This window comes from Balaenoptera physalus (assembly GCF_965194825.1).
Source record: "Balaenoptera physalus genome assembly, chromosome: 16".
NCBI lineage: Eukaryota > Metazoa > Chordata > Mammalia > Artiodactyla > Balaenopteridae > Balaenoptera > Balaenoptera physalus.
In genome coordinates this window covers 48,136,329-48,152,415 of record NC_138898.1, presented here as the reverse complement: position 1 = coordinate 48,152,415, position 16,087 = coordinate 48,136,329, and the positions used below count along the sequence as shown (strand labels likewise).

The 16,087-nt window shown below is 41.3% G+C and overlaps 1 protein-coding gene across 6 annotated transcripts in view; it reads right to left on the bottom strand.

The window, feature by feature from the left end:
- The window catches only part of RALGAPA2 (Ral GTPase activating protein catalytic subunit alpha 2), a 281,664-nt gene that overhangs the window by 226,658 nt on the left and 38,919 nt on the right, over positions 1 to 16,087 (bottom strand). For all 6 annotated transcript variants that reach the window (XM_082431631.1, XM_082431628.1, XM_082431630.1 and 3 more), the window contains exon 4: positions 7,684 to 7,741. In XM_082431631.1, the coding sequence (XP_082287757.1) occupies positions 7,684 to 7,741 (58 nt within the window). The remainder of the gene's footprint in view (positions 1 to 7,683; positions 7,742 to 16,087) is intronic.

Genomic DNA, 16,087 nt, shown 5'->3' with positions numbered 1-16,087 from the left:
AATACATAGGAAAAGGACAGACTTTACAAACAGACATATAGAATCTATGTCCCATATCTGTCAATAGTTCCCTACTTTTTGAAATGATTCTGTTAATTCGTTACAGCAGCAATAGAAAACTAACATGTATATATTTGATCTATTCCATCCTGCTGTATTCAGAAACTCTCAGATGTGTGAGGCAGTGCAGCTTAGCAGTTGCAAGCCAGATTCAGGAGCCAGACTGCTAGGGTTCAAATCTAGGTTCTGTGCTTACTTCGTAACCTGGGTCACTTACTTACTTTCACCATGCCTGAGTTTTCTCATCTGTAAAATGGGATAACAACAGTGCCTACCAGAGAGCATTGTAATGAGGTTTAAATGAGTTTATATACATGCTTAGATCAGTGTCTGGTACATGCGAAGCACATTCTCCCCGAAAGATAGGGCATCAGCTATTCTCTAAGGACCTCTTTTTAAATAAGATCAACATTATAAAGAAAAATGTGTGCAGTGCAGGCACATGTCAGAGGCTTTCAACATGAGAATTGGTGATGAGTACCTGAGAGCCTTCCCTGGCCATATTAGGTATTTCTTAAACACCCTAAGTTCACAAAGATATTTCTACTTTTACTTTACCATTATGAAATCCGTTTCATTTTAATTTCAAAAAGTTTCTCTCTGTATTTCATTCCTGTTTGGATTTTTAAACTCCTCAGCCAAACTGAGATTATACCCACCTCCATCTCTTTTATGTGCCTCTTCAACCCTACTGATTGCCACTATATTGACTCATGTGAAAAAAGAATAAATGAATGAGTACAGTAAAGTAGTTGAAAAATATTGAAAAGTCAAAAAGCTCAATATTGAAAAATGAAAAAGTATTATGAAAAATCACATTAGTTTAAATATTTATAACACAGAATGTATTATAATTTTACTTTCCTGGCTTTAATGGAAGCAAATTAATCAATGTTTTCAAAGTCTACTTCTTTGCTTATCTCACTGATAAGAATTGCAATGCTTGAAGATTTCTCCTGATAAAGTGGCAATCTTTTCAAGATCTTTTAAAGATATTTTGAAGGCCACAATTTCACAAAGACCTGTCAAATCTAACTTAACATTACAAAATTCTTTCTTATTTATTTTTAATTTAAAAAAAACCTCCCTCTGGGTATGCGTCATGCCTCAAACCAATTAATAAGCAATGGCAGTATGACATCAGAGAAGGGGCAAGAACATGGAGAAATGCCAAGTGGGTGCTGGTGCACAAGCTCTGCTGAAAGCGCCAGTGCAGCAGAAGCACAGGACTTTCTGGCACTACAACATCTAAGCACAGGAGAGCAGCAGTCTACTGGAGGAAGCTGAAATTAACAATGATTACCTCAAAATGAATCAAGGGCCTGAATGTGAAATACATAACTATAAAACTTCTAGAAGGAAACACAGGAGAAGATCTTTGTGATCTTGGGTTAGGCAAAGATTCCTTAGACATGACACCAAAAGCACAAGCCATAAAAGCAAAATTGATACATTGGATTTCATCAAAAGTAAAAACTTCTACTCTTTGAAGGACACTATTAAAGAAATGAAAAGATGAGCCAGAGCCGGGAAGACAGTATTTTCAAATCATATATTCGATTAAAACACTTATAACTAGAATATGTGAAGAATTCTTAAAATTCAGTATTAGGGGGGAAAACCCTCAATTTAAAAATAGGCAATAGATTCAAAGATACACTTCACCGAAGACATACAGGTGGCAAATAGCACATGAAAAGATGCTCAAGATCATTAGTCGTTAGAGAAATGCAAATTACAACCACAACGAGATACCACTACTGCTAAAATTAAAAGACTGATAAGACTAAGTGTTGATGAGAATGTGGAGTAATCGGAACTCTCACACTGCTGGCAGGAATGTAAAATGGTACAACCACTTGGGAAAATAGTCTGGCAGTTAAACATATGTCTTTATTTGATTCAGCCATTCCATTCTCAAGAGACTGGAAAGCACATGTCCACACAAAGACTTGTACACAAATGTTTACAGTAGCTTTATTTGTAGCCACATACTAGAAACAACCCAAAGGTCCATCATCGAATGAATGGATAAAAAAACTATGGTATATCCATTCAATGGACTACCGTACAACTTAGAAATAAAAAGGAATGAACTATTAATATATGCACCAACACAGATGACTCTCAAAATAATTATATTGAGCGAAAGAAGTCAAACAAAAAAGAGTACACTGCATGATTCTATTTCTATAAGACTCTAAAAAATCAAACTATAAGGACAAAAAGCAGATCAGTGGTTGCCTGGGGACTGGGGGGTGAGCTGGGGAAGTGTGGAATGGGGCAGGAGGAAACTTTTGGGAGTGATGGCTATGTACATTATCTTGATTGCAGCAATGGCTGCACAGGTGTATACCTATGCTTAAACTTATCAAAATGTATATTTTAAACATGTACAATTTGTTTTATGTCAATTATACTTTTAAAAAGCTGTATTTTAGAAAAAGAAAAAACAGAGCAGGTAGCCTGGAAATGACTGAGTGAAAGATCAGGGATGGAGATTGTGGTCAGACAGAGATCTGCATCATGACAAGGGTTGGAAGAGAAGTCAGGAAGCCACAGAAGGCGAGGGGGTCAAGGGGCTGATGGGTAGCTTGCCATGAAGGAAAAGGGCTGGGAGAGAGTAAAGCCATTAAAAAAGAAAAGCAAGCGAGCAGAAGATCAGAGGACATGGCAACAACAAGGGGAAGAAGGCAGCATCGTCAAGGGAGAGAGGTTTCCGTAGAAGGGGTGGTGGATGAGGTCTGGAATGGGCCTTGAAGGAAAAAAGACCGTGGTCTCACCCCCATACCCCTGAGGGAGACAGAGAAGCATCAGAGAAAACCCAGGTTTCTGCAGCCAAGGAGGTGAAAGCAAGAGGCCGAGGCTGTAGGGCTGTCGCTTAACCCAAGAAGAGGGCTTCCGGAGGGCAGAGCACAAAGGCGAAGGAGGGGAAGAAATGCAGAGCAGTGATAGGGGAAGCACCCGAGATAGGATCCTGGGAGGACATCAAGTGAGCTGACAGGGCATCAGGCCCAGCCAGCCCTCGGTGGGCACGAGGCACACAGGGCCCCGGACTTAGCCCAGCCTGGCTGCAATGCACCCTGAGGGAGTCCTGGTGTGAAGTGCCTGGGGAGCCCCTGCTCCCTCGGGAAGAGTAGGCTGACTGGGAGGGGCCCTGGGAGGGCTGTCGGACTCAGACTGCCGAAGAGTGAGCAGCAGAAACTATGAGAAATGAGCCTCAGAGAGTGTGTTCACATCCCAGGCAATGTGAGCCCACTGGGTAGCCCAGGGTATACCCAACGCAGGGATACTCTTTAAAAGCCATGAACATATTTGTAGTTTAGTTATGTACCTGGTTTTTATACTACGTATAAGAAAAACCTAGTTGAACAAACTAGATTCAGTGACTCATATATAAAAACCATGTATGAAGTTTTGTACATGTGTGAACTTTCATTAATTGAGCCTGCTCCTTTAAGCCCAAAGGTTACTTATTTTTTTAACATTTTTAATATAAAACATCTCTAATACAAAATATATACTTTCATCCACTCGGCAAACATTTACTGAGTACAGACGCAGCACTATACACTGAATGGGACAGAAAATCTTCTTTGTAGAAGCTCAGGAGTAGTAAACCTTCTTAAAGCGAACACATGTATAACTTGAGTCCTGTACTAAGACACATGGGCACATGAAGGGGTGCCACAGCCTGCCCTTGCACCAAATATCCCTGGTTTGCTGCTGTGCCATTCTTTGTCATCATCTCACTCCCTGTCAGTTCTCAGTATTACTCTCAGATAAGGCTTCAAGCAGCCACGTTTACCCACCATGATTTACTGGCCTAAAATGGACTTCAAGAAAAATCTAATAAACAAATTTTTTTCCATTTGTAATTACTAATGGAAATTTGCAAATAGGTGAGTAACGGGTCAGCATATATCACAGAGTTCATAAGTGTTGTGTCAGCCACTTCCCTAATCTCCTTACTCTCCAAACATCACTTGAATCAGTATCTCCAGAAGCTCAGAATAATGAGCCAGTGTTCCTTTCACACTGCAAGCCTTAGAGTTCAAATATGTTCCTTGTTCACAGATTTACAGCAAGGAACCAGCCTTAAAAACCTTACAGACTATTTTTTCCCTCTAAAAACACTTTTAAGAGAAATAGAATGTCTCTCTTTGCTACAGACAAAACACGATGACAAGATAAGAAGCCGACTTCAAACACTGTGGCAGTTGATGTTTCGAATTATCTCCTTCCTTCTCAGGGTAAACTGTGGCTATCGGGTGGGTCTGAGAGCTTCTAAGACTTGCAGATACAGGAGTTGCTCATATTTTTGGCTTCTGTGCCTAGTAACATTGTCATCTGTTACTGTGGGGCAGGAAGCATCCTGTGTCAGTGGTGTGAAAACCAAACTCCAAGGTGCTAACCCAATATTTCAGAGTACCTTGGCCCCTACCAGGCACAATTAACATTTAATTAAGAGGTTTACACAGCAGTGTTCTTCCTATTAGGTAAGGAATACCAGATATCTATATAGAATGCGAAAATCTGCAATAAGGGAGCTTAGGTCCCTAGACTGTCTGGCGCTGGGAAAAGCCTCCTGCCCTGACTCCGGAGGTTTTGCACACGTCAAGACGCCAATGCTAAGGAGAGATCCAAGGCACATGCCTTCCCTTTGAAATCTGGTATTTCCCTACAGTTTCTTACTTTCTATTACGAACTTGGTCAAGACCTTGAATCACAAATAGCAACAGTTTTAACAGGTCCAAACAAACTGGGAAGAATGCAAGAGGTACAGCTGAGGTATTAAAAAAAAAAACAATGTGTAGAATTACAAATCCACAGTCACTTATTGGCGATTTCAAAATCCAAAAAGCTATGAAAACAGAAACTTTTCTGTGTAACTCTTTTGTTTTTACATTTTCATTTTTTTTATTGGAGTATATAGTTGCTTTACAATGTTGTGTTAGTTTCCACCGTACAGCAAAGTGGATCAGCTACACGTATACATATATCCCCTCTTTTTTGGATTTCCTTCCCATTTAGGTCACCACAGAGCACTGAGTAGAGTTCCCTGTGCTGTGCGGTACTGTAGGTTCTCATTAGGTATCTATTTTATACATAGTATCAATAGTGTATACATATCCATCCCCATCTCCCAATTCATCCCACCCCCCTCTTACCCCCTTGGTATCCATACGTTTGTTCTCTATGTCTGTGTCTCTATTTCTGCTTTGCAAATAAGATCATTTATACCATTTTTTTAGATTCCACATATATGCGTTAGTATACGATATTTGTTTTTCTCTTTCTGTGTAATTCTTTAGTGGACAAGACCTGACGTGACCTGAACTCATGCGGTGGCAACACCGGGCTAGCCTGAGGCTATTTGGGGTGTAGTTATCTCACAATGATGAGTACTTAAACCTCAGGCTACAGAAAACGTGACACTCTGGGTTACAGGGTGCTGCCCAGGCCCCTGGGGGTAACTTACAGACACTAATGTTGACTCGATGGTCGTTATGCACCCACGCACCACACTGCCATTCTGAAATCTGAGAAACTCTGATTCAACCCACATCTAGCCTGAAGAGCATCAGAAAAGGGATGAGGGCCTGTCGCAACACCAACTTCTACTCACTTCGATAAATCGTGCAAAAATTTATTTATCTGAAAAGAGCCTGCTTGATTCAAGCATTAAGTATACAAGTGTCAATAATAAGGACGATCTGATACACAAATGCTCATATTTGAACGTCCTGAGACATGATGCATTCTGACTGAGTTACAGAGCCGGCTTATTCTACACAACGGACAAAGACAACACCTGCTCTCCCAGGGGCTCAGGAGACCTGGCGCTCTGCAGCCGCCCCGAGCCAGAAGTCACTGTTCTCAGAAAGATACTCTTAAACTGGGTACCAACGCTACTTGTACCAGCAGTTGTAACCAGCCCACGAGGTTCTGGGCAGAGTTAAAGTGATACTACACACTGCCTACGGGGTACCTAAAGTTTCACAACACAAGTGGCAAGTTAATTTCCACATAGTTCTAGTAAGTTCATTCCTGCTGAGGGGAGCCTACTAGTCTTCAGACATTGTAAAGTATTATCTGAAGAAAATGAGGGTGGTTTTCACACAGACGGCATAAACAACACTGAAGGATCGTAAGGAGCACAGATAAACACTGCATGCAGGTATTTTTCATTGTCATCCATTCCTGCTGTACCACAGAGCACCACAAATCCCCGTGACGTCGCTCTAACTTACACTTAATGTTTAATTTTTTTTATTTTTACCTTAATTTAAATACAGAAGGTCAAAGCATCAGTTAAACAGAAAGGCTATCAACAACTTTAAAATTTAAAGAAAAACTTTCTTTGTGTGTTTGAAAGATTGAAAGACAAAGGCACGACCTTAAGATAACGATTTATTCATTCAGTTCAATAGTGTGCTTGGTATATATATTTTACCTTCTTTACATTTATAACATTTATAACATATAACTTTAAATAATTCAGTTTATATAAGGATCGGTTACAGTTTTCACATAAATAATCTTAAATTAAGTTTAGGACCCTGAATTTTGGAACATCCCCTGACTGTGCCACGTTCTTTCAGGTTCCCTGTCTTTTTCCTATTGATCTCTCACCTGGAAAGCCCTTCCCACACTCATCTTTCAAGGCTCAGACTGAAATGACCTCTTTCAAAGGCTTCCTCAATCCCTCTGAATAGAATTATTCAACTTTTCTTCTTTGCTCCCATTACACTTCTTGTAGAGCAATGATCATACTGTACTCGTTTTTTCTCACCTAATCCCCATTAGGCAATCAGCTTACATAATACAGCATGGTGAGATGCTCTGTTTTTGCCCCTGAACTTTGCACACAAAAGTCTCTCCCTCAATAAATATTTGAATGGATGAATGATCTAATAGTTAGGATTCCACTATAAGGTCATGCTCTCCTCAAATATGACCACCTGGTAAGGCAGAAAAGTTACAGGAAATGTCAGAGTCCTCTAAGGCAGAAGGACTAAACCGGACACTCTTTAAAGATAAGGTAGAATTCACAATCAATGCCACAAATTACTCTTGTTGTACTGTGAGCAGTAAATTGAAAGTAAACTGTTACATGTCGAGAACTGGACAGAAGGGCAGCCACGGTAACTTGCTTTATTTCAAGTTCCCTCTTGCTGCCACATTCTAAAACGGTCAAACAGAATAATTCTGAGTCCATGATAAAGGCCTGAAGAACAAGATATTCTTGCAAGAAAAAAAATGTAAAATTATTTAAATAAAATACTCCAGATCAACTTTACGTGCACAGGAATCCCCTGGGACTCTTGCTGGAAAAGCAGGCTGTAATTCAAGAGGTCTGGCTGGGGCCTGAGATCCTGCATTTTCTAACAAGCTCTCAGGTGAGGCTGAGACTGCTGGTCTGTGAACCACTTTTAGAGCAGGAGACAGATGATGTACTTCCCTCCAAAGTCCAGGTGGGACTGTCTCAGCTTTAATTAGCACACTCTTTTTAATATTCCTTGCTGTAACCTATCTTGATGGTGCTGATTATATAAAACAATACTGAAAATACTATTGGAAGAAATCTATATTACTTAAAATTTTTGTAATTGTTCTTACCTATACTCTGGTAATGCCATCGAAAGAAAATTCGTTCAGGTAGAAACTGCAGTATTTTCTATAAAACAAACAAAAATTGATAAGATATAAAGAGAAAATAAACAACAAATGAAATTACACATTTTCAGTTAGCCCACAGTACATGCTGTATATCTATATATATAGAGAGAGATATTTCAGAAAAGAAAAAAAAACTTCGTAATAACATAAATATTGCACTTTATCTTGGACCCCAACAGGACAGTCTCTTTTACTTGCCCCAAGCAAACTTCCTTCCCTGAATGTTTTAAAGAGATTACTGTCCCAACTTGAATTCTCCCTATAAGAAAGAAAAGAAAAAAAAAAAAAAACCTGAAGTGATCATTTTATCTTAATTAAATTACAGCCATTGCTTAAATATTAGAAGAATAAGCTCTCAAATGCCAGATTCTCTAGGTGTCTTCTTTTTCACCTTCCACTTCCCATTTTCATTAAAATCATCACTGGTCTCTGGACAAGAAATGGAATTGGGAAGAAAGAGGAACAACAAAGAAGATAAGACCTTCCTCAGTGGAATAAGGAAATGAAATTGGTGGCAAGAATTCCTTGAAATTAATAGCTAAAAATTAGTTTTAGGATTGCAGTTATGAATCCCACCCCCCCCCCACACCGCCTCTGGTAGATACAATAACGAACAAATTTACAATATACAAGAGTATTTGGCGAATGAAAGCAGCTTTTCCCGAAAGACCCAAACAAATGAGAACGACTTTTTTTTCACTCTACAACAAGTATTGTCAAGTTACTCTTGGGCAATAATAGTCCTTGCATTCTATCTGTAACTGCCTTTTAAAAAAATGTAGAAAATCCAAACACTGGTTAAAATTCATTCCTTGGTATTGATAATATATTTCTATTTTACTATGAAAATCCTCATTCTAGGTTTACCTAGCCTAACAGTCTAACATTTTGAAAGATTAAGGTAGGGACTTCCCTGGTGGTCCAGTGGCTAAGACTCCGCGCGCTCCCAATGCAGGGGGCCCGGGTTCGATCCCTGGTCAGGGAACTAGACCCCGAATGCCGCAACTAAAGATCCTGCACGCTGCAACAAAGATCCCAAGTGCCATAACTAAGATCTGGCACAGCCAAATAAATAAATAAACAAACAAATATTTTAAAAAATATATCAGATTCCTATGATTAAAAAATTGAAAAAAAAAGATTAAGGTAAAAAACTTATTGATATATTCAGACCTCCTGAATAAGTATATTTCCAGGCAGCTATCGATGCACTACCTCTTCCATTCAAGCCAGCTTGGGGTTTGGTTTGGTTTTCTTGGCATAACTTTCCAACTGGGTCGGCAACATACACGTGTGTTTACCTCATTTGTTCCCACCTGACAATAAAGCAGTGTGTAAGAACGTCTACTGGGAAAGCCACCACAGGTAAACCTGATCCAATGTGGGTGACTATCAAGGGCACGACTTGTCCCGGCCTGAACAGCTTTCCCAGCAGCCGGGCCTCACTGTAAACGTCACCTCCTCCATCACCTGTCCCATCGTCCCTGGCACAGTCCTCACCCCCGGCTGACTGGAAGCCCCATGAAGGCCAGAACACCCTGAAATATCCCCAGTGCCTGAAGCATGCCTGGCACACAGTCGGTGCTCAATAAATATTCAGTAAAAGAATTCTGAATTTTTTTTACTTGTGAAATTGTGAATTTTATAGGTAATCCTGATCTTTGCTATGGTCTTATGTTCACATTGACATAATAGGTACCTTATATTTCCTTAAACATCACTGAATTAGTGATGACATTTACATTAAAATACATTAAAATGTGTGGGCATTTTTTAGCCCTGAACCTAGTAAAGAAAACCCAAACCAAAAATAAAAGCTGTATCATTTAAAAGAACTAAGTTTTTCAAAATCTGATAAACATAAAATATAAATGTATTCAGTTACATAATTTGTTATAAATTCTACACGCTACACATCTACAAAGATGAAAATGCTACACAGACCATCAAAGATTATTTCTGATTATATATTAAAAGCTGTACATAGCTGATCACATGCTGAAAATCACTAATTTCTCTCCTCCATTTTTCCACTTCAGACTTCCCCTAGAACATGTTGGTTTATCTTTTAACCCCATAATTCTAAAGGGTATCTTAAATCTGTTTTACTATGTGATAATACTGACATACACTCGAACATACCTACACACACACACACACACACACACACACACACACACACACACACACACACGCCAGATCCCAACGAGTGAAAAATAACTACAAAGCTTGGCACTTGAAATGCAGAAATAAAATAACTATGAATAAAATACTTTGTCTTTACTTCCAAGGGTTTCATGATTCATGGGCAAGAGAGACGGTAAGGAAAATATCATTCAGGGAAAAAAAGCCTGACAGAAATTTGTATGACGTGTTACACGGGTGAGGGGAAAGCGCCTCCCATCAGTGGGGACTTCATGGATTGCTTCCTGGAAAAGAGGACACTTGGGTTAAGACTTACAGACGAATTAAATTAGCCAAGTGGAGGGCAGGAACAGAGGAGGAGCGCGTGTGAAGGTTCAGAGGCAGACAGCAGCAGGCAGTAAGCGCAGCGGGCAGGCGGCTGAGGAGGGACGAGACGGGCCTGGAGAGGCGGGCGAGGCCGGGGCTGATGCTCTCCCTGCAGCAGGTTCTGTGAGACGGCTGAGAAGAAAGGCAGGGGCGTGCAGGAAGAAGCAGCGGTAGTATTTCAGACAGGGAGTGAAATGGCCTGGAGCAGGGGCAGCAGGGTAAAGAGGAGAAGCTGGCACAGTGACATCCAGAAGGGGAAACCGTCAAGGTGGACGGGTCGAGTAGTTGGGGTAAATGGAGGGCTCAAGAATGACCCCCCCCACCCGCCAGAGGGCTCGGTAGATGGCAATAATTTTATCCAAGACGTCAGATCCAGAAGGAATTCCACAACTGAAGCATGTCAGGTTTGGTTCTGGACATCCTGGAACTTGAGGTGTCAGTGGACCACCTTACTGAAGATGTTCTGCTAGGCAATCGGGTATATGGGTCTAGAATATAGAAATGGGATCTGGATGGTAACAGAAAACAGGCAGCAGTTAAAGGAGTGTGTATATGAGACCCTTCTGGGAGAGAGTTTGAAATGAAATGAGATAAAACCCAAGCACTAACAGTTTCCTGAAGTTCCGCTAAGGAGGTAAGGATGCGGGGGGTCGGACGGGGGAACAGAAGTTAGAAGCAAGCGTGCACAAGTCAAAGGAGAAACTCTGGATGTGCCAGGTGTTTGTAGGCTTATTGTGTTAAAGATTAGAAATACTTATGACTAATTGATATGACAACTAGTTAGAAAAAGCTAAAGATGCTGGAAATGTGGGGAAATCGATGCCACATAACAAAGTGACTTCAGCATTAAATCAAGTGAGCTCGATGGTTTCCCTTGCCCAGAGAACCCACAACCCTTGTCGGCCAAACACCAAGTGCCAGGCAGGATGGATCTATCAGTCTGTAAACTGTACGAAGGCAAGTGGCTCTCTGGGGGAAAAAAATCAAAACAGGTCTTCACTTTGCAATTATACCAACATGCATTTTAGATGAATAACACACAAAAGGAACTAAATGTAAAAACTGGGTTATGTCTTGTTAAGTTCCATTACATTAAAAGGGAATCACAAGAAGAAAAAAAGAAAGTCAGATTTCTACAGAACATTTTAACAGGAACCAATGCAAGCATTGTCCTACCATCAGAATGTAAACCTGAATGTCCCCATGAGCTGTAGAAGACATGACAGCAGAGAAAACCCAGAGAGAGGTCTATGGATTGTGGGAAAACATCACAAGCAAGGAGGTGAGTACAAGAAAACCACCTACTCTGGAATCAAGGATACAGATGACGGTATCAGCAGTTGGGCTGCTGGCCAGCCAAACAAGCAGCTCTGGAGCCCAGAACAAGCACATCTGGGGGTGGGCTGGGGGCTCTCCAGACTCGAGAGAAAGACAGCTTCCATTTGTGCCTAAGTTTTACGATTCTTTTTTATTCAGCCAATATTTATTCATTTATTTATATATTTATTTTTAATTTTTATTAAATGAAAGAGCCTTTAAATTCTATAGTACTTTACAATTTTCAAAAGTTTCACACACATGATTTCATACAATCTCATAATAACCTTTCCCCCCCCCAACTCCCATATTGCCCCTCCCCCCTTTCCTCTCCCCACTGGTAACCACTAGTTTGTTCTCTATATCTGTGAGTCTGCTTCTTTTTTGTTTTATTCACTATCCCACATATAAGTGGTATCATACAGTATTTGTCTTTCTCTGTCTGACTTATTTCGCTCAGCATAATGCCCTCCAAGTTCATCCATGCTGCTGCAAATGGCAATATTTCATTCTTTTTTATGGCTGAGTAGTATTCCATTGTTTACATATTCCACATCTTCTTTACCCATCATCTGTCGATGGACATTTAGGTTGCTTCCATACCTTGGCAACTGTAAATAATGCTGTTAAGTTTTAGGATTCTTTAACTCATCCTTTCTCTTTACCGAAAAGTTTACTACAGAGGCTATTTCAATATGTTTGCTACCAAATGAATAATAATGGTTGCAGGCTGAGTTCTCTGGGAAACAGACCCTGCGTGCAGTTAGGAGCCCTAGTGGTTTACGGGGAATAGCATCTGTGAAAGAGAAACAGACCCCCACACAGAGCTCACAGGCCGTTAGAGGAGCCCCGCGTGCCTGAGGATGGCCAGGCCACTGTACCGCTGCCTCGCAGAGTCACTGGCTGGGGTCGTGATGGGAAGAGCATGGCCGTGGCTGGAAAGCTGAAGACAGCATTGACAGCCGGGGGCTGGGGTGACCCCACTCCTTGCAGCCAGGCTGGAGGGGATTCGAGCTGCACTCGTCTCTGTCTGCCACGGTCACCTTCCAATGACTAATCAGGATATTCTCATATCAAGAGGCTGAAGTCCTAAAGAAGTGCACCCTATTTCGGGGACAGGGTCTCTGCTGGCTTCACTCCTCATCGGCTGGCTGCAGCCTCAAGGGGATGCGAGCTGGACAGCTGAGTCATCCCTGCACGTCTTCTGCCTCCTTGCATCCAGCCCGCTCTCCCACAGTGAGCGGGACAGCAGCGACTTGGTGTCCTCCTCTGTCGTGCTTTCCTCCAAGGGGATTTGGCGCCCCACCTACATTCCGGGATCATCTTCTGGGCCCATCTTGCTACTTAATCTAAGAATTTCGTACAGCCGAGGCTGAGAAAATTACTCTAAAGAGTTAGGATAGAGCTCATCTTGGACAAGACGAATGCCTGGCATGCCCACTGGCTCTTCAGATCTTCACTGTAGTCAGGAAACCAAGCTGGCGCTGAATCATGCTCTTCAGCTTTCCAAAATACAGACTGGTCTTCTTGATTTAGGTTTCTTTTCTCAGGGTGCAACAAAGACAAATGTCTTTTTAATATAAAGAAGGACAAAGGATACAGCAAGATGGCGTGCATCTGGATGCTTGGATGCTGTCAGTTGGCCACAAGTAGACTCAACTTGTTCTGAGGATGGGTCTGTATCATCATCACCACTTCTGGATAAAAGTTTTCAGATTTACAAAATGGATGGACTTTAAAGATACTCAAAAATAAACTCAGTAAGGTTTGGATAGGAAACACCATGCCCAACATCTGAGCTACTAAGAATATTCCCGAATGGATGTAATCTTATACAACAACTAGAAGGCTGAAACTACCCACACAGATGCTTTCTGCACTCAAATATGGCAAGGGCCATTTTTTATGCATTAGAGTCTATGAGGTCAATAAAGATAAAGCCCCAAACAACCATCTGTGTCTAAATGCTAAGCCTGTTCCTCAGAAAGCCCCAGATGAAGCCTACCTCTACGGAGGCAAATACAATACGGTATTGCTACTGCAGCCCATATTCCAAGCTACACTACTGCGAATGCCACATAAGCTGACATCTTGTTTGTAGTTTCGCTGGAGAGTAAAATTTAAAAAGTGCAGGAAAGCCACACAGTGTGAATAAATATTACTTTTCTGAAAAGCACAGGGCCGTAGTTAATGCTCAGTGCTCAGCTGCATCTATATGGTAATCCATTATAGCACACTCGAAATCGAAATCAGGTATTACTACTGCTCAGCGCATCGGGGAATCTGTCATTCTTTTAACTGATTATCCATAGTCCTTTTTTCTCCAGAACCTACTGCATGACCAGGAATAATGTGAAATGGAAGCTGTAGTTTATACAAGATGCTATCGTGTACTTTAAAACTGTTGATCTTCATTTAATTTGTGTGGGCGACTTTTTTTTTTCAAATTATTCCCAGATGACTGCAACATATCCCAGTAGATTCACATTTGATCTCGATTCCACTTAGAAGGGTAGGTCAGTGAAGAAGAAGGAAAATATGACATACTCACTGACGCAAGGTAACATCCGTAAACGATGACCAACTAAACCTGTCATGCCCGCAAGTACAGAACGTGGGAGCAACTCTCCCTGAAACCAGCCACGTGGCACAAGGGTGCGAGGTACAGAAAACACTGACCAGGGAGAAAACAGAAAGTTCAGTTTGGAAGAACAGAAGTCTTATTCGCTTGGTCTTTTGAGTAATAAATGTTTGGAAAACTTATGATGAGACAGGGCAGGTGGGTTTACAGGAAACATCCTGTGAATGCCTGGGCCACGCGTGAGGTGGTCTCAGAAGGACCCCTGTGAGCAGGAGTCTGCCGGCCTGGACACTCCCGGGGTGACCTCTGGACACAGCAACGTGTCCTTCAGCTGTCCTGGGCCTGGCCACTACTCTCTCACTAAAAATGACCCAACTATCTAATGTGGACAAAACCTTTTCATTGAATTTTGAGTGTCAACATTTGGGACTTCAAAATGTAAGAGAAATAGAGCTAAAATAACGAACTGCATAATCTTAAAAATAAGGTGACTATATTTTTAGGTAAAAGAGTAATGCTTTTTTTCTTATCCCATGTCCCCTTCTAGCTAATCACTCGCCATGCTGTTACTGAGCTGGGAAAGCACAGCTCCATCTTCTTACATCCTCTTCAGTCTTTAGGACCGAACTCAAATTTCAGCTCTTGAGAAGGGCCCACTGCAACCTCCCCTCCAACACATCCCTCCCCAGTGAGATAGGCACTGGGCCCGCTCCACCAGCAGCTGCTGGATTCCTTGAGAGAAGAGACCCCCTGTGAGCCATCTGGTACCCCTAACACCCAGAACAGTGGCTGGCAATAATGTTTCTTAATGAGCACTGCATGCACAAATAGATCAATGAATGAAAAATGAAAAAAAAAAAAACAAAGGAGGACAAAGGGGATTCTAATTTTGTGCATGTGTACAAGCAGACACAAGAAAATGCCCACGTTTAAGGAAGGTGCTCATACTCTGACATCGTAGAAACACAGAACCTGGAGAGCAGGCATTTGATAAAGATAAATGAGAATAGAACTGTGCTTACAACCTTACAGTAAATCTTAATACTTGATTAGATCATCATTCAAAAGGCAAGACTTTTCTCAGCTAATGAGAAAAAAAAAGTATTTCAAAAGACTTAAAACACAAGGCAAAGACATCTAAAGGAAATACGGAATGTAAAAGAAAAAAAGGGAGGGGGGCATCTAATTTCACCCTCCTGTATTCTAGAAATCGACCAATATAAAAATGTTAGAAAACCTCATTAAATAATGAAAACCCAGAAAGGGTCAAGGATCCCATCTACAAGCAAAACACTCAGAGGAATTACTGCTTAAAGCATAAAGGAAACTGCAAAGAGGCGTGGTGGATGGGGGCCCCCTTCCGTGAAAGCAGAACATACCTAGAATACACAGCAAAGGAGGATACCACCCTCAAGAGGAACGGGTTCCTCCTAAAATAGATTTGTTGCAAGAGGAGGATACTTTTTTAGAAATTCTGATTCACATTCTTAAGAAACCCTAGAGGACACTGAATCTTTTTTAAGATCTAGGTAAATAAAAGCAGCAGATGCACAAGTAAGTGACATTGGAAATCAGAAAATATCACGTGCAGATGAAAACCCAGAAAACACGGATCTAGAGTCTGTCGCGGTTTCCCACCGTAACCTCGCGCTGAGAAGACACGCATCCCAAGGCCTCCCTAGAACTAAATAAGCTGAACATAGATAAATGTCCAGACGTAGTACGTTCCAAGCTACAAATTGAACATATAATTAAAAATCCTACACAAATCTAAAAAGAACAAATGCATTATCCACAAAGGAACAAAACTCGGGCTGACCTCAGTCTTTCTCTCTGCAACATTAAGCTTCAGAAGACAGCGTGGTCAGCTGCTCACTGCAGGCCAGGCTGAGAAGAAGGGGCACCAGAACACAGACACACATGGAGGACAGGAGT